At 51.2% G+C, this 19,229-nt stretch overlaps 2 protein-coding genes across 2 annotated transcripts in view; one reads left to right on the top strand and one right to left on the bottom strand.

Annotated features, from left to right (window-relative positions):
- The window catches only part of Meltrin (disintegrin and metalloproteinase domain-containing protein meltrin), a 46,308-nt gene that overhangs the window by 6,391 nt on the left and 20,688 nt on the right, over positions 1-19,229 (bottom strand). Inside the window, exons 2-9 of the mRNA XM_076903414.1 lie at positions 11,628-11,719; positions 4,617-4,772; positions 2,281-2,470; positions 1,687-1,748; positions 1,391-1,555; positions 1,130-1,299; positions 868-1,059; positions 17-613 (exon numbers count right to left, since the gene is read on the bottom strand). Of these exons, the coding sequence (XP_076759529.1) occupies positions 17-613; positions 868-1,059; positions 1,130-1,299; positions 1,391-1,555; positions 1,687-1,748; positions 2,281-2,470; positions 4,617-4,772; positions 11,628-11,719 (1,624 nt within the window). The remainder of the gene's footprint in view (positions 1-16; positions 614-867; positions 1,060-1,129; positions 1,300-1,390; positions 1,556-1,686; positions 1,749-2,280; positions 2,471-4,616; positions 4,773-11,627; positions 11,720-19,229) is intronic.
- Snrpg (small nuclear ribonucleoprotein G) overlaps positions 1-19,229 on the top strand; it is a 38,840-nt gene that overhangs the window by 13,170 nt on the left and 6,441 nt on the right. The window lies entirely within an intron of this gene.

Genomic DNA, 19,229 nt, shown 5'->3' with positions numbered 1-19,229 from the left:
AACGATCTTGTCTTACTCGTCGGTGCATTTCACGTAACTGGACGCGACTCGATTGTAGCCACAGTTGCCGTGCTTCGTTCCTCTGTTGTTCATGGCGTAGCACTGGTCGTCGGAGGAGGTGCCCGTGGGACCCCAAAGCAGCTTGCACTGATCGTTGTGAGTTCTGCAGGAGCCTTGATAGCAGAACGCTTTCCCCATGCTGCACGATTCTCCGTCCATCTTGAACACGTCCACGGGACAGTACTCGCTCTGTCCGGTACAATACTCTGGCAGATCGCATTCGTGGCCAGCGCCCCTGCACTCGGTGCCAGCTGATTTTGGACGGCAGGTTTCCAGGTTGCAACACTCGCCTGTGGCGCAGCTCGCGTTGCTGTGCAACATGCAGGTGGTCACGTTGCAGCAGGGATTTTTGCAGTTCTCCTTCAGCCCGCAATCGCATTGCTCCCCGGGCTCGACGAACCCGTTACCGCAGATCGAACTGCCGAACAGCTTTTGCGGTTTGTTCCTCAGGCAATAATCCATGCCGTGTTGGAAGGCCAGAGCCAGATGTTCCAGAGAGCAGCTCGACCAGTGGGTTGGTCCCGACGAACCGCTCGACGGTGCCATGATGCATCTGTAATCAGATGCAATCGAGCGCGTTTAGGTCCCGATAGCAAGCTGCTCTAGCGAAACGATGGTAATCATCGGCGACACCCTGTTTTATGAGCGCAGATTGGTGGCTCTGTTTCACAGAGGATCGTGGGATCACAGGGCTGCGCTTGCTAACAGCGAGCGATGCTTGCGACAATTTTTTTCTCGGTAGCTCACGATAGTTTGGCTGAGCGTTAAGACTAGTTGAAAGCTCAAGCGAATAAGCAAAATTCTCACTTCTCTTCGGGGCACTTGCAATCGGCCGAGTCGTGTTCCATGCCAAAGTTGTGGCCCATCTCGTGGGCCACGGTGGCCGCTACTAAACCCACGACGTTCGAGTGATCCATCGAGACGCCGCCTGAGAACTCGTACGTACATATTGGTCCCTTAAGCGCCTTCCCTACCACGCCTCCTTCGAAGATGATCCTCCTGCAAGTTTCAAACGGTCTTGCTCGCCGGTCTCAAAGTGGATCCACGGATATTGTCGTGTCTGACTTACGTCAACAGCTGGGCGTTATCATTGGGCATGTCCTGGACCAGTTTCTCCCGTCTGTATCGAAGGAAATTCGAGAGGGTGGTGTCTCCGTTCGGCGACAGCGCTATTTCGTCCGAGTCGGACCAAACCTGCACCCCGACTAACGCGATGAATATATTCAGCGGCACGTACAGCTGAAACACGACAGATCACCGCCTCGTCTCGTCACTGTCTCCGATGCTTATTCGTCGGCTATCCCGCTGAAAGGATGTACCATATACTAACCGCGTTGATGATATTGGCGATATCCTTGCAGTGGTGGTACACCTTGTCCAGATTCTTTTCTAGTGCTATGTACTCCTTCTTATCGATCACGATGACCAGCTCCACGTATCGAGAATGCTTGTCCGCGTTGTACGGTCCTCGGATTACCTCGGCCGCTCTTTTGTGCTGTAAGAAAAGCTCCGTAGAGTTTCAAATTGATTCGATCGACACTTCTTCGACGGACGCGAGCAAAATTCGAAACTGTTGGTAATCTTAGGGAAAGAAATGAAACGGGAAAACAATCGATAGCATCGTACCCTCGCGGCTCTGTGGACGGCCCCGTGGTGCTCGTAGACGTCGTGCGGCGTTCCTTGGTAACCTGGACCGAACAAAAAACCCAAGATCATCATCTCGGCCGGGTTCTCGGTAGAGTTAAGCAGAGAAAGAGTGCGCGGAGGGGGCCAGCAGGGAATCTTGCTCCCACATTCGTTAAGACCGTTAAGGAGAAGACCAGTCTCCGCGAGGCAGGTCTTTCAGGCCAGGAAAGGAGCGCGTGCGCTACGACGAACAAGGGTAACGCAGCTCTAGAATCGAGCCGGTCCCTATCCTTGGGGATTTTCTGTCGCGTCTAAGGAAGGACGATAAACAACTCGAGGGATGAGCCCTCTCGTGTTCGTTCGTGAAATTCGAGGCACATATATACAACACCGGAACCGTAAATTTCCAGGACGCTTCCACCCTTCGTTCATCTACCGTTTCTCCTAATTTAGTTAGTCCCAATTACTGCAAAAGTAACATTGCGTATTCACAAATGAACTGTACTATTTCTGGGGTTTATTAACTTTGGTTTATAAGGGCGGAGAACACCCTTGGGAAGCTGACGAGCGTTCGTTTCGTACGAGGATAGTTACCGCAGGTATTATTGGCGACGAGATCGCTGTGCTTGTAGACGTAATGATCCGCGTCGAGGGTCTCTTCCTGCGGCTGAATGTGATGAAGGTTCTCGCCGTCGAAAATGACGCCGCGCAGCCCTCTGCAAGTGGACACAGCCGCCCAGGAGCCGGGAACATCTCGCACGCTACCCTGGTAGTGGCAGAGCTCCTGCGAATTTCAATGGAACGTCAATTTCGTTAGCCTCCACCCTCGCAAACCGTGTCCCCAGGTGACGAGGGGACCCGTTCGGTGTCTGTAATACGTACGAATGGCCCGGTTGGCTCAAAGCTTTCGCCCGCCGCGTAAGCTTTTCAAAGGTTGGACCTGACAAAAAGATTTCTGATGCAAATGCCGGCAATAAGAAGTAGCAAACTTTTTTTTTCTCTCTCTCTTTGAGCAGAGTTCCGTCGGAACGGGGCGAATTGGGGCGAGCAAGTAAAAGAAAAAAAAGAAAAAGAGGCGGAAGAGGGATAAGAAAGGACGCTTTGGCGACACACAGGAAGCAGAGACGCGAATGTTAGACCATCGCTGGACCGGACGAAACTCGAGAATGAATTTTCCACGGCTTATCCCGGATTTCTGAGACGCGCAGCCGTTTAGCCGTCCGTCCGGTCGGTACAAATATAGTTGGCCCAGATTCTCGTTGGGCCAGTCATTTTTCTCTTCTCCTTTTGCTCCTTCGTTCCGAACAAGGATCCGCGCGACGATCTCTGAAACGCGAGCGTCACCGCGGAATGTGATTTATCGCTCGATTATCGCGTCGACGCGGGCTCCCTTCAGGGTGGATTCGCTTCACCCCAGCGCCTTCCTTCCTTCCTCCGTGCAAAATTCTAGCCTGTCAGGAAAGAACGGCTTCTAACCGGGTGGAAAACTTAATTCGAGCAAAGTTTCTTTTATTCGCGCGAACGAGCGAGGGAAGAGAGCGGAGGGAGGAAGCGGCGGTGACTCGAAACGGGGGAATAAAAGGCTATAATTACTGGCGTTTCGAGCTGCGAAACCTCTGAAGAGCATTCTAACTAGTTAGATTCGCAGAATTTCCCCCATTTAAACGACCGAAATTAGCTCGTCCGTTTACCCGCGACAGCGAGAGCAAATAAACTGTACAGAGAGAGAGAAAGAGAGAGAGAGAGAGAGAGAGAGAGAGAGAGAGAGAAGGGAGGTGGTAGAAAGGGAGGCAACTGGTCGTGCCAATTCATTTATTCAATTGCGTAAAATGTGGAACCGACGACAACAGAGCGCAACGAACTCTCGCCCGTTCGATGAAACACATCCTGAGCGTTGCTTTATGTCTGCCCATTAACCGTGAATAACGTAAATCCGTGTAAAAAAAAAAGATAGAAAAAAAAATCGTATCAATCCTGGGGGTGTTCGAATCGTTAAAAATTGCCGAGCGTCGTTTTTCTTTCTTTCCGCGCGTCGTATATCGCGGAGAGGCCGTTATTTTCCTCACGTGATTTACGAGACGAGCGCGATTCTAACGGAACTCGCGAAAGTAAAGGCTCTGTCCGACGACGTACGGGCGGAAAATTTAAATGAACGCTCCCCGTTCAAATATTTATGGATCTCGATTACATAATAAAGCAGCCGGTAGTTTCGATCGGAATTACAGCTCCTACTCGCACCGCCATTTTTCCATTGCACTTCAGCAACGCGGAGGTTCGTGGGGAAACTGTTACCGAAATGGCGCCGTTTACGGCTCGACGTTTTTACGGTTCCTTTTTTGCTAAAAAGTAGCGCGTTTTATGTTCGTAGGCACACGCGGTCAGTTTTAAGCCCCGTCCGCTGTGCCAAACGCGGACGCGATTTTCGAGGAGACTGCTCTCGGTCACGAAGGTTGGTTAATGCTGGGAGTGGTTGAATAAAGGCGAAGCGTAACCAATCCTCGCTCCCGGTAGCTCGGTTTATGCCGTGCACGCTGCTAGCCAACGTTATTTAAAAGTGATCGATACTCTCGAAACATCCATGTCCGTCTACATGTATACCAGTCATATGCGAGAGTGAGTCACCGTTATCGATTCCAACGTTCTTTGCACCTGTCTACCTGGCCAACAATTTTGCCTCGTCTGGGAGCCTATCCACCGTGCAAACGATACGACCATCGTTCAGCTTCTTCGATTTATCGATGTTGATTCAGAACGTCTACCGTGGACTACTTGCAACGAGACAATGGCATTCTGTACGTGTATTAAAAAAGTAGGGTGAAGATTAAGAGCGTCTTCATTTTGCTGTCACTCGTTACGAACGGCGTGCCATTTTACAGAACGTATGCCTCGTTTTCATTAAACCGTTTGGAAAATTGGAATATTTTACTTACGACTTTCGAGGGGGTATGCACCCTGTACGTGCCGCGATGCTGATGACGCTGCTGGTATCCGACCGGAATTAGATCGGTGTTAAGTCTCAGGTCCAGGACTCGTTTCACCCCGTCCAGCTCGAAACCCACCGTTAGCACGTCCGCGTGCTCGACGTCCTGGAAACAGAAGAGAAATGTTACGAGGGGAGAAAAGATCCACGTACGTTTCCTTGGATCGCGTAACCGAGCGTCATCGCGTGGACCAGCGATGAGACTAGTCTTTGAAATCGGCGCCCCAGCGCATTATAATCGTTTCGAAGCCCGGCATTATGCACCTGTTGCGCGGCCAGGCGTCGCCTCAGAGCCCGCGGGATCAAGATAAAAGGAGAAAAGAAGAAACACGTCGTGATCGCGTGGAAATCGAATCCGGCGGAAAACCGTGCCAATTAGCTTCGATCGGCGCCCAGTTTACCTACCTACCCGGAAAATACTTTCCCCACCCGGTTAACGATCCGAGCGATAAAAAGCTATTATTCGCGTTCCGCCCGCTGGATCGCTTTCTATCCGCCTCGAAATTGATCGAATTTAGTCACCACCGTGAAATATCCACGGGTTTTCACCGCTCTATTTTATTCTCTCCCCTTTTTTTTTCGCCTTTCCAGCCCGCTAGACGACGACATCGTACGCGCAGCACGCTTCCGCTCGACTCCCGACTTCGCCGCGCGGCGCAACGGAAAGCCGATCGTTTAAAAATTTATATTCTCTCCGACTATACCAGCTGTGGGGGGGCCTCGAAGCCCACTCGACCCGGCTCGTTGAGTTTTTCTCTCGACGAGAGTGTATGCGCCTGTCCCTGTAACGCGCGTGCCGACCACCCAAATGAATTTACGAATCTCGTTTGCGCCACTCCCTCGCCCGAATCCACCCTATGTTCAATTCATAGGGGATACGTCCCGACACGCCGGCCCGTTTCGCCCTTCCTCGAACAGAAAATATCGGCCTGCCATCACTCGAACCATCCAACGAAAACACTCCAACTGCTCGACCGGTTCGTGGAAAGAGAAATAGTCGCGGTTTTCTACGAAAACAATGATTAATGGACGTCGTTCGTCGATCTGTTTTATTTTCAATCGTCGTCGAGGAGGGGGAAAAAAACGTCGATTCCTTCTTGGGGACTCTCCTTTGGTGAATTTCAGACGGACACCACCGGGACACCGTTCCTCCGGTTGTAGCCTTCAATTATTCCAGGCACGGACAGAGGATGCAGCCTGGATCGACGATAGATGGATCCGCGGAATTCTCCCCGGCGCGGATTCTATCATCGTCGTCGGTCGACAGTTAGCAATCCATACCTGGCCCGCTGCCAATCCCGGGAACGTTTCTCGATATTCCAGTTGCCGTTCAAACGTGCCCACCGCTACGTCCCCTGTCGATATCGACGACACTAATGTACAGAGGGGTCAAGGCTTCTCCACGGTTCTAGCGATCGAACCATTCTTTTCCGACCGACTCGTCGCCAAGGAGACCCGGCAATGCTCCAGTCGGTTTTAACAGTGACGCCGCTCTGCGCGGTTCCGCTTGCTTCGCGTCGCGTGGACGACGCGTTTACGCTTCGCAACGCTAATTATACGCTTGCGTAATTTATTATACCCACCGCCACATTTTCTACTAATATCGTCGCTTTCGTATCGTTCATTTCACCGTCCCAGCTTTTGGGTAGTACAGCAGATCGGTAGATTTTCAGCACGCGGAAGATAGTAAAAAAGTTCTTTACGGTGGGTAATATGTACGCAAAACTTGCCCATCTCGCATTTCTCGCACGAGGGGTTAAACAATTCTTTGGACTTTATTGGGAGCCTCGAAATACCGTGAGAGGTATTAATTTCAGCAACGAGAGAACAACGCCACTCTGTTTATCGATCCAAGTAGTCGCGTGCGTTCAGGTGCCGGGCAACGAGAGCGCGGCTCGAGTAACCCCTGAAATTCGGTTAGCAGTGTCACCGGGGGTGGCAAAAAGAGGGAAAAAAAAAGAGAGAGAGAAGAAACCCAAGTTCATCCCGCGGGAGGGGAGGCAGAAGCTCGTTAAAGCGAGAGATTTCGCGGAAACAGCCATAAAAGTCATCCTCGTGTCTCATTCACAGCGCCCACCGAACCATTGTCGTCGAGCCCTGTTTCCATGAAACACGCTCCCCGTCCCTGTTCTTGATTGCGTTCTCGTTTCGTGGGGAACGAGTCAGGGACACGGAAGATCTCGTGAGCGGTCGTTTTTTCCAAAGTATTCCTGCACCGCTCCGTGTGTCGTCCCATTGTTCCCGACGAGTTCGCTCCGAAAGTCGTGCCTTCCACTTTCGTTTAACCCTCCAACACCGTTCAACCCCTCTGGACGAGAGAGGAGTCGGCCTCGCCACGATAAATCCGCGAAAAACTGCAAAATGCTAACGAGAGCAGCGTTAAATCCCGAATAAACCATCGAAAGGGCGGGAGGAGAGGCCAGTGGGCTGCAATGAATTGCATGATGGTCGATGCAACGATCGAAGCCACGGCGGTCGCGAGCGTAATTCGCAGCGCCAGCACCTGGGTCATTTAAATACGCTAATGACCCGTGAACCTGCGCGATTTTAATTACGTTCGTGGCTCGTTTGTTCGATTCCCGTGGCAACGGTGGGATCGTTAATCAATATGTACCTCGATCAACCGTGAGATGGATGGTGCTGTCTGCGGCGTTCGATCAAATTTAAGTGGACACCGTCCGTGAGATCGATTCTTTCGGTTTTCTCCTTCCTTATAGGCTTTTCAGAAAGACGGTGGTTCACGGTCGACTCGTCATCCCTCTTTCTCGGATGTTCGAAGACGCGAAAATGATATCTCATAACTCTCTATCAATCGTTTTTCATCCGATAGTATCTCATCTATTAGCGCGCCGCAATATCAGCAACCGTGCCATAAGCGGCGGGGATTTATCGCGTTAATTTCGAAATAAACACCTGGCGATGAACGCTGGCAATTACCGTGGCCAATCCTGTCTGTGGCTACCGGGTTTGGTTAAACGCGAGAGGACGACGGAATGGTCAGCGGTGGAACGCGAGGGAGGAAGGGTGGAAGAGTGGCCGTAGGGTGGGTCGCCGGTTAGTATTAACGAAAATAATTCGGACGCGTATCGCGGTTAGGTGGTCGCTAATTGTTACGGTGATAAGCCACGCGAAAGACGCGTTAATTATTCGAACTGACGGGGTTCTTGGAAATTCGTGCGCTTAACGAGCTGGTGGCGAGCCGAGCACAATGTACGTTACGTACAGAGGGGCTCTTTGTAGGTGCCTGGACGGGATGAAAGGCATCTTTTAATCTCGCCTCGACGGCTAGGTCGCACCGCTAGAAACGCATCGGAGGAAGAAGGAACCGACGCGGCGTTTCCGCGTCCTAGAGGCCTCTGATACCGGGTGCAAAACGGTACGCCGGTTCTGGAAATGATTAACGTAATCTACAAGAAAATTTCCATTGTGCGCGACGACTGTTCCCAGTTTTCCGACCGAGCACTTTTGCAATCTCTCCTTTATTATCGCGACTACCGTTCGAGCTAGTCAACAGCCAACTGCGACGGTTCCGCTCCCGGCGAACCTGTTCCTGTATGCCTGACGTACAACGGCGAACAATTATCCCACGAGGATGACTAATCAAAGGTTTGCCAGGCCGTTTGTCGTATCGTTGCTTTGTGACAGAAACGAACCACTCGAACATGCGTCACTGCTCTCAAGTGCACATGCTAAGCTATGCTAATAACTGCTTTGTTTCCAACATCGTTAAACTATTCTCCGCGTTACTTAATTACCAGTCTCTTCTACTTCTTCCTCCAGAAAGTCGATTTTCTGCAGTTTCTCTGGCTCTCCCGGAACAGCGATACACCTATAACCGTGGCTGCGAAGCTTTGAACGTTTAATGCCGCTTATCCGCCGACTTCACCGTCGTATATACGTCTTAGGTGAAAACCGTTGCATTCAGGATGTGTACACCTCGATAAAGGAACTACTCCATTTCCCTTTGTGGCTTGAAGCTCGCAAGGCGGATAAAGGGAGCCTCTTGCACGATCTCTCTTCACCCCGGTCTTTCCCTTCTCTTACGGCTTCCTCCTTGCCGTGTTCGAACCACGGACGAGATAATCGTCGATCGGTTCGAAGCACGATAAACCGATAGACTCCGGCGAGTGTTAACCCGTGTGCATCTCTCGTCTCGTATCACCTACGGATACGTGGTCTATTTCATACTCCTCGAGAGGGAAACTTGTTTAATTACCACTTTTCTTTCGCCGCCTAGCATTTACGAACGCTTTGTTAAGCGTAACGACGCGCCTACTTTCCTCGCAATCCGTTATTACCGATTATCGTGTACAGAGAGAGCTCGTTGCGGCGAAAGTAGGATAAGAGTGGATTCGCAAGTATTCGCGATTATGTTGCACTACATAACCAGCAAACTGTTGCGAATTAATCTTGCGCGTCCAACTGTTTTCTCTGGATGGAATCTGGTGGAAAATCGACGGTGTAACGGTGGAATTGATAAGCATTCAAATCTTAATACCAACGTGTCTGCGATTTGTGAACGATAAGCCACACAGCGATGGTACTATTTTCTTATCTACGCATCGTTGATACGAAAAACAAGTGCAATAACGCCGCATCGTTGCACTTGTGAAAACAGGATACAATAGAGATCGCTAGACGGCGAAATTCTTTTTTTAAATTTCCCTGGCCTGGAACAAACTTTCCTATGCTATTGTATCTCCATAATACAGTCTCTCTTTTTCTCTATCCCCTCGAGAGTTAATTTCGTAGCCTTCCAGAGGCTAGGTAGTCGTGTGTAGCCATCGAATGGTACTTGCGCGAAAGGGATACCAGTTGCAATGTACATAGGTGGGTACATACGTCGAGCGATCCTACGTAGCAGGAAATTAGATTCGTCGCCACGGACAGACGCGCTGATAGCGTTCATTCTTCCCCGTGATAACGAGAAACGAGGTCAATTGCCTTGCCTCGTTGAAGCCGCGAGATCGCCGCTGCTTTCGGCCCACGACATTAGGCAACGAAACGATACTCGTAGCACCTCCCGCGCGATCCATTCTCCGCGATCGTTTTTCTAGTTTCTGGACGAATTAACCAAAGCGAACGAACTTTTTGCTGGTTTTGCTGGTTCGATTTTCAATCTTTACCTCGGATTCCTCTTTGGCCGTTCTCGCTTCCCAGTCGAGACGATCGCCTCCGCTACAACTAAGTACACTTGGCTGTAATGCGAAACCGATCGAACGTTCTTGCAACGGAACAACTTCTCTTCTTACGCTTCCTGAACCGTTGTTCTGATTATTTCCCACGAGTTGGCGAACTCCACGAAATCAGTGATTTTTGCCTCGATCCTTTCCAGAGTTACGCGCACGTACACTTTACCATTTCTGCCTGACACTGTATCATTATGTTTTATCGCTGCGCCTTGTATCACCGTCGAGCGATATACTTTATAATACTGGTTCGTTCCAATTCCTCTTATCTCGGTAGAAAAACTCCGATCAATCATAATCCTTTTCCTCGTAAATGAAGAGAAATACGGTTACAGGGGTGGTTAATCTCTCTCTCTCTTTCCATCCGTCACCGGTGATCCAGTTATCGACCGTTCCGTAGCGATCCGCAGACCGAGTAACGTCCAACGGATGCAGCTAACAGTCAATCACGTTTGAGTGCCGCGCTATTTATTTATCCAACCTGTCTAAGCTAATGTTTCCGAACTGGCAACAAACAGTAAGGTGGGAGGGTGCATACCCGGTCTAAGTAGACCTCTGTCTCTCTCTCTCCCTTTTTGACAGGACGTCGGTCAAACTTTGCCATCCTCGCTGCTATTGGCTCTGTTTACCTTCAGCCGCGTGCATGGTTCTGCTCGAAGAGAAACACCGGAATCGCTGCACCGTCGAACTGCCGCGGCTGCACGTGGACGCCTCGATCAGCCAGACAGCGGAACAGCTTTCAACATCCACCATCCCACACGTGCATCCCCTTGTTTTCGCTTCTTCCAACTGTTCCTCCTCTTTTTACTCTGCGTGGATTAAACGAACGTTGAATGCAAAATGGTCGTCGATCCTGAACGCTGTCTACGGTGACCGCAAGAAATTCTAGCGCTACCACCCCTGTGCCGGCGTACACGAGGCTCGAGATGGAATCGAATCGAATGCACTTCGACCTAATTATTCGACATGCGAGCGTCGTTAGAACGCGCCTATACATTTCTGTGCATCTTCATCAACCTCGGGTCGAAAATAAAACGGAGTGCGTTTGTTTTGTTTTCAACAGAATCACGCGTTAAGGGGGATTCATCGGCTTAAAAATAGCCTCGCGCAAAACACTCGGTCGGAACATCTGCTCGGAGAGGAGACTGGGAGTACGTATCGCCTGTGAAATGAGGAGCGTCGATGGAGTTCGGCGACGGGAACGTCGTTCCGAGGCGTAACGGCTGTCCTATCCCGGACGTTATTCGATGGAACATCATCCGCGACCTCGCCGCTCCGCGCGACAGGTAGGTCACAGTTAATGCTGCCATCCTGGATCCCGTATTCGCAGTGCGCCGCGACATTTGCATTGAAATTGTTGCACCCGCCGACGGGAGACGCGTCCCGCATTCTAAAGCCGAGAGCCGCGTGAACGCAGCCTCGCGGTACGGGGATAGGGGATACTATCGCTCGAACCTCTCTCGTCCCGCTAATTCTCGGTCGATTTCTACTTTTCCCAAGTACGAGGTACGCGCGCGTCTTCGCGCCGCGAAAGCCGCTCGTCAGACGTACAATTCCATTCGCGTCTGGTAGCTACGAGATTCTCTACTATTTGACAGCGGTTACCGAAGTAACACGAGTTAGCCTCGTTAACGTCGACGAGCGCAGTGTTAATCTCTTCGCTGTTTAATTCTTCTTCTAATGGAAATAAAACGATGTAGCCTCGAGCAGGGAAGCTGTTTGGTCCCGATCGATATAACGAAGGGATACGATGGTGATGGAGGTTTACTCACGTTCTCTTTGGTCGTGGAGATCTGCCGCCTGGTCCTGGCGTGGTAGACTCGCGGCCTAACCAGCGTGTGCCTGCTGAAATCTGGGGAGGGCCCTGCAACAGAGTCGGAAATCGTTAGAGAAATATTCTCTCCCCTTTGGCCGGAGTTTGCGCATATTTTAACGAGCGAACGGGCGCCGTTTGAAGGGAAAATCGGCCCCTGTGTGTGCACAGTGGACGAGAGGGTCTCGCTCGCTGGCACGAGTCCCGCGGGCACGCTTTTGTCCCGAAATTTGCGAACGGGAAACGCGTCCGGCAAACAGTGGACTGCGTTTCCCGTACTGCACCGTTTCAATGCTAATTACATCGAACGAAAGAGGAAGAAAGAGAGAGAAAGAAGTTCTTGGCATCGAGGCTGAACAACGAGCAGGGCTCTCACCGGCTCGTGGGCCACTCTCGCCCAATTTTCCGAAACCCGACCAACTTCGCTTCCGTTTCACCAACTATCGACTCCAGCCTCACCCTTACCCTTGCCACCTCGATCAACTTCTCGAACACAATGCGGCGAGGAAAGTTATTCGGAGCTCGAGGCTCTCGCGAGGCCTAGCGTAACCTTTTTGTCGGCCACTGTTACTGTTAATCACAGGATCGTGCACTCGCAACTCGGACGGATTAAAAATAGCGTATTCCTCTTAAAAATACCACCGGAAAACAACGATTAGAACGGAATCCCGGCACGAGCGCCAACTATTCGGCCTTGATCGAGAGCTGGCCTGCACCCGGCTCGTCTTGATCTCGTCTCCTCTCAAAGGATCACGCGAATTTGCGTCTTAAAGCTAGCCACGCCGCGTTCGAGATAGCCGAGGGCTTGGCTCGCGATCCGTCATTCTGTCGAGTAGACGCGTTCAGGCGTGGGCCGTCTGAGCGTAGGTATTAAATGAACTGTAATTATCGCTCGGCCTTTTGCCCGGTATCGCGCTCTGCTCGGTTATTTAGAAAGTCGATGGGGCGAAAAAGAGGTCCGTGAACGTCTCGTGGCTAGCTCTCGTGGCTCGTGTCCCCTTCGCCCCTCGCTGCGTCCCGTTCCGTGCCACGGAATAAAAGTCACCCTCTACTTTTTTTCTCCCCTCCACAGCCCGCGGATGACAAACGCCAGGTCGAAGTATCACTTTCGCGGCGGAACGCGCGGGAAAACGACGACAACCCCTCCGTGAATCTCGCCGCGCGCAAATAACTCGCGTTTCTTCGCCGAGCAAAGTTTCTCCCCCGTAGTCGGACGGCTGGAATTTATCAAGGAATTCAGTTAGCCCGGATTTAACCGAGAACCCGTAATTTGCATCCGACGGACGAGAGCCGAACGAATTACCCGACGGTCGAAGGAATTCGGTTACATTGTTCGCGAGAAACGGAGCCGACCCCTTTCTCGATACGCGACTCGTCGAGATTAAATATCGCGATACGTTCGAACGCGCGTCACGCCGTTTTTTTTCCTTCTCGTTCGTCGATTAAAAACGGGAAGACAGCCCAGGGACGCGATCGAGGCGGCGATCGATGCGTCGAGGCCTGGCGGAGATTCCCGTCGCCCTGGCGTTGATCGGAAAAGGGAACTAGGTCGTATCGTGGAATTTTTGATTGGCCGTTTAAATCGCGTCGCGTCGCGGCGAAGCCGCTGGCGGAACCGTCGAAACGCACATGTGCGCCGTTTATGGGAACGAGATTGACGTCAAGGGTGGCCAGGGAGTAAAAAGGGCGCGGGCCTCGCAAAAAGATCGGCCAAATGTACGCGCGAACGGAGTCCCTTCGATGGACGGGGACGTTGTATAATTTTATACGCGTATCTGTTGACGCAAACGATCCTCAGAGAACCAGTGAATTTTTTCAATTTCCTCACGCGTTTCCCTTTCGAGGAGACTGTTTCGCGAGGCCGTACGCGGCCGTTTCGCAGTGGCGATTAACGATCGAGTGGTACAGCGATAGCCATAAATCGGACAAACGCGGAGCAGCAAACGTTTACGCGTTGACGATAATCACGTGTGCATACCAACGGCGATTCGGTGGCATCGCGACGTTTGTTTTGCGGGTGTCTGGGCAGCACGTCGGTCTCTGACGAATATGAGATCCCTGCGTGAGTGACCCGCGTATCGCAAATACGGTTCGTTCTCGACGCTGACCCCGGCGCGGCTGTGATTAAAGTCAAATAGCGAGGAGGTTGCACCGCGAAGCAGACCGAAAATCGTCGCGGTTGGAGAACGCGCGACGTTCCACTTTGCGAGCCAACGAACGAACCGATCGTGAAGCGACGTGTCTCGTTCTGTGAATAATTACAACGGCTATAACTTTCATTAGAAGCATTTTCGTCCAGTCGATATGAAATCGGTAGTACAGCAGTGTAGTAAAAGGCTCGCCGTGAATGTTAACACGCCTTTTACTGTTCCCGCTTAAATAGACTTTTATTGAAATTTCGCTCACGTTCAACGTCTAATTCGGCCGGATCGGACGTCATAAACGTACGACTAGCGCCAGGCGGAACGTCGATGCGTTCTCCAGGCGAACGATCTCGATGAACGTCCGACGTAACTTCGTTACGCTTCGATCGCGACCGGTTCTCCACTTTCGCGATTACGCACTACTTTCGTCGACGCGTCCCATTGGTCGGCGGCTTTCCACGGTGGATCTCGCGAATTGATTCGAAAACGCGTTTAATTCGGTCTGATTAGGTCGACGTCACGCGAATCCAGCCCGTAATTACATGCCGATTGTCTAACGAATTTAAACCTATCCACCTGGCTGTTACGGCGGTCGATTTATCGTTAATTTCCGGTTAGCGTTGCGGCAGGAAATCAGAACCGGTTCGAGCGTTTGCTGGTCGAATCGCGCGAAAGCTGACGGAAGGATAATCGTTCGTATGAGTCAGTCTGTCGTAAACGCGGCGATGGCACTTTTCGCGGATCACGCTGTATCTATGCGTTATTAAAGCCATTCGAGGGGAGCATTGGGGAGGTTTCCTGGACGTTCGCGGCTGTAACGTGAAAATGAAAAAGCTTCCAGGCTATTATAATATCGCATAAAATCGGTGTCGTTCCAGCTGTTAAATGCACGTTAACTATCCGCGATATATGTACCTAACAGGGACATGTCAAATGGGAGACATTAACAACCGAAATTATACTTGCTAACTTGCTACTACATACTAACGCGCGTCTAACTTTGTCTTCATGTTTAATTCATCCGGTTGTTTTATTATCGGGTTTTCAATTAATACATTTGCATCGCAAAGCGCTTAAAAAGAAAAGAGTGCTCTCAGATTAAGTTGGAAATAATGTGGAGCGTAAAACAATCGGAGTATCGGTAGCGTCGATCCGTGGGACGGTGAACGCGCGAGTAAAGCACTCGGACAGCCGTAGCCCGCATTGTCGTTGAGGCTGTACGTGTCGCTGTGGACGTGGCATTGCGTCGTTTCATTAGCTTTCGTCCTCGAGCGAAATTCGGGTTAATGACAGAGGTCTAGCGGGGACGAAATGAAACCGATCCGAGAAAGTAGCAGTCGCTGACGGGATGTGACTCCGAAACGGTGAAATGAAATTTAGTAGCGTTGGCTGGTCGGTCATTAGGGGAGTTTGGGACGCGTTTGGTCGTAACCGAGCTTTTACGATTGACGATAAACCTACATATAAAGGCGACGATCTGCCTCGCCGCTAAGCTCGCAGGTACAGGTGCAACGGAGCGCCCTACCCACTCGTCGCTGGTGCGACCTACCATCTTGATAAACGTTATCTTAACTCTCGTACGCTGACGAATGTAAACTGTTCTTAGATAGTGGGACGCGTTGGCGCCGGGAGCGCTCTAAACAGCTTCAAAGCCGCGGAAATTACAGCCTCGTAAAATTGAATAAAGTTGCCAAGTCGCTGGCCGCGAGAGGAAAGTTTGAGAGACGCTGTCGTGCCGGCGTTAACGACGTCCGTTATAAAACGCGACGGTGGACGCGATCGTCGGGGGGTAGAGGCGTCGAGGACGAGGGAATTAGCGACGGTCAATTAGGTCGACGTTAATTCGGTGTACGGCGAGCATACGTGCGAGCGCCGTGGCATATGCGAAGGCGGATCTGCATTTCGTGTTCCCATGCCCATGGTTACATCCACGATTTCACATGTGTCCCCACGGTGGCCGTCGGATATGCCCGAGGGAAACCTTGCGCCAGCCTGAGAAGATTTCACTCGATTCGGCAACCGGTTCGTTCAACGACCCTGCCGCCTCGCTCTCGCGTAATTACTAACTCCATTACTGATTGCCGATCGAGCTGACGTCACCTAACACAGGGAAATTGCTTCGACGATCTGCGCGCGGATAACTCCTCTGCGCCTCGTTTATTCTAGGAATTTCAAGGATACTTCCGTTCGGAAACATCTTTCGCTTCTGGCTCTGGAATTTCTTTTTCATCGCGTTCTCGCGTTTCTTTCTGCTCCTGGAATTCCTCGCGATTGTGGATTTTTTTTTCTCATCGCTGAACGTGCCTCGTTTCCTCTTTCGATTTTGTTAAAGGAATAGTCCACTCGAGTCCTAATTTCACCCTCACCCCTATGGCCAAGCGATAATCGCGTTACGCTTCTGACGTACGTTTCGTAGCTGAATCGCGAATTCAGCGAGCGAAATTAGGTCCACGAGTGTGTTACAGTTCGCGCAACTTCGTTGCTCGATGAAAATCGAGTTACGTCAACTAGACTGGATATCAAATATCGTTAGAGGAACGGTTCGACTCGCAGTTTCGATCGGTACCACCGTCGGCATCGATACGGTTCCTGGCGCGGCGAAGTTCGCCCATCGAGCCTCCGGAGGAGCATTAATACCGACGGCACTCCCGCAGCTAGACGCTTTCGAATTAATTGCAACGTGAATGAACGAAGTCGGGCTTAGTGAATGGACCAATCAGAGCTCCATTTCTGCACTGCTTCGACGATCCCCGTCTGCGCTCGTTAGTCAATTAAACTTCGTAATTACAGCCCCGTACGGAGGTTCGCTCGGGACTGGGCAAAGCCATCGGACGCGTGACTCACGACGGATGTTGCACAAACTGCCCGATATTTTATTTACGAAACCATTCAACTCTTTCGCGTCGATCTAGAAACGACTCGAGTAACCACCTCTTTTTCCAATCACTCCAATCCTCTATACCATGGCACGCAATTAAAGTGCAATTGCACCGCGACCGATTCCATCGTCCGATAGACACACTTATCTTCTCCCAGCGGGCGAAAATGGAATCCGCGTTCTCATAAATCGAGTTTCCTCGCCTCTGTTGATATCAGAAGCGATAAGAGGGCATTGTCTCTGGCATTAAATCCAACATGTCTGGCCTTCGCGATAGCGCGGCGCTCGCGGACTCGGATTTATTGACACTAATTATCAACGCGCCAGTGACGAAGGGAACTCCGCATCGTCGCGTGGATTCCCTTCTTCCTTTAGACACGATTTAAATCCTCGTTCGTTCCGCGTGAGCTGAATCGACGGGTCGCTCCTCGCGCATTCAATTCCACGGGCTTTCTCCGCGGGCGCGACGTCCAAACGTTTCCCGGGGACGATTCAGCCCCGTTCACCGGATTAATTCGCGCCAGAGCTACGCGACCGTGAAATCGATTTATCGTCGAACCCACGCCACCCTGTTCGACCTCGCTTCGCAACCAGGAATCACCTTCGACTTCGACGAATTCGCCAGGGAATCGTGGCTCTCGCATCCTTAGCCGCGAGACCAAAAATTCGGCACTTTTGTCAATCTTATCGATCCTGGCGTCGATTTATTTCAACAACCAAGACTCGTCCAAGCGTTTCAACCCTTCGTTCAATTCCTCTGTTTTTTTTTTCCTGGAAAATCCTCTCTGGATACGAGCTATCGAAACGGCACCGGTGTAATCCTCTTTGCGGTTTTTTCGCCGGGTACCAAGGTTCGCTTTTGTTTCTATAATCTCGCGGATGCAGAAATTAATATGTTGTCGGTCGGTCGATGCTTCCAGCCGGTGCGTTTTTATTCAGCGGAGGTTCTTCGCGAGGCGATGCGCAACTTTCATTCCGGATGGAAGTGCGCTTTATACGAAAGCTTTTCGATTCCTTCTATGGTTTCCATCCCCCTATTCCAACAACGTATTACGCGCTTCGGGGGATGCGAGCGCGTAGAGGTTTCGAAAGCCCAACATTTACAGTATGCGTCCAACCACTCTTGGTGTATTTGAATTTCCCCCGCCCAGCCGGCCCTTCGATGGATCGACGCGAGTCCGTTCGTCAAAAGCGTCGATCTCGATCTTCGAGCGTGGAACACGAGTTTGAAAAATTCTCGAGTAACGGCTGACCAAACGGATCGTCCCGTCTTTTTTTACGAGGCCAACGCTCGCGGTATAACCTTGCGAACGCTCGCGCGAACTAAAGCCAGATAATTCGATGAATCATTTAAAAATAAAAACACGAGGATTGATTGCATTTATCGTGTTCAGCGGAGCCTCGAAACGGACGAAAATAAAATGCGTTATCGACGTGCCGCTCCGCTGGCGGTAAAAAAAGCAACGCGAGGCCAGCACTGTGAGTAATGGAGTACGGTGATTTTAATTTCGCGGGAAAGAATAATCGCTCGAACGCGAAACAATGAAACCGCTCGACTTCCACGAGAGTGATCGCCGCAAAAATTGCGCTGAAAAAATACTCTCGGGAACGTTCCCAGTTTGTCCACGACTACACCGATCGATCCCCTTTTCCTTTAATTTTTCAACTCTCCTCGGCCAGAAGCGAGATTGCAGCCCGGAGCAAGCGGAGAGTCGTACGACGACAGAGTTCTCGCGTTCACAAATCGGCGGGCTCGTCGAAATTAATCGAGCGCTCGTTCGGGGTCAGCTTCGCCCCCGTCCGGAGGCGAACTCGAGTTTGTCTGAAAATTCGAGCTGGTCGAGGGGTATCGAGGGAAAAGCAAACTCCGTGAAACTCGCGCGAGAACGCCAAAACCGCTTCGAGACTCGAGGGACGAGGCACGGTTTAAAAATCAGCTTCGTCGATCGGCAGGTGAGCTCGTCGCGCGCTCGGATGGAGTCGCGTCGAAGGGACAGGTCTGGCGAATAAATTTCCGCCGGGGGAGAAAACTGAGAGACAGCCGGACGTCTGCGGCGCATCCAATTAACCGGGGAGTTCAAGTTCGTAAACGCGAGCTGCGTTAATTGCCGTAAATAGGCGTCAAGTGGTGGTTTCGCTTCTTGGATTAACGTCGACCGAACCGCTCCCTTTTTCCACCTCGTTTCTTCCATCCCCGTCGTCGCGATCATTCGCTTGGCTTCGAGGAACAGTTCCGCCTGGCCGTTTTTAATGCGTGCACTTTCGTTCAGCTTCTGCGCACCCGTCTACGCGTGGTTCATCTTTAGTTGGAGAGCCTCTGACGGATGGGAGGATAGTGGAATCGGGTTGGGAGATTTTTATCTAGCAAGTGGACGATTAGATATGTTCGTATCTGCGAAGACATGTGCGGAATGTTTTCAGCGTGACATCGTTAAACGGGCAAACATGTGTTTCATTCAGAGCCAGCTTGCAACATTGCGATGTCGATAATCGGTATCAATCGCGTTGTTTACACGTGCCACATTATCTCGGAAGTAGA

The sequence above is a fragment of the Xylocopa sonorina genome, chromosome 10, assembly GCF_050948175.1.
Source record: "Xylocopa sonorina isolate GNS202 chromosome 10, iyXylSono1_principal, whole genome shotgun sequence".
Classification (NCBI taxonomy): domain Eukaryota; kingdom Metazoa; phylum Arthropoda; class Insecta; order Hymenoptera; family Apidae; genus Xylocopa; species Xylocopa sonorina.
The sequence above is the reverse complement of the archived record's forward strand: the minus strand, read 5'-3'. Positions and strand labels throughout refer to the sequence as shown.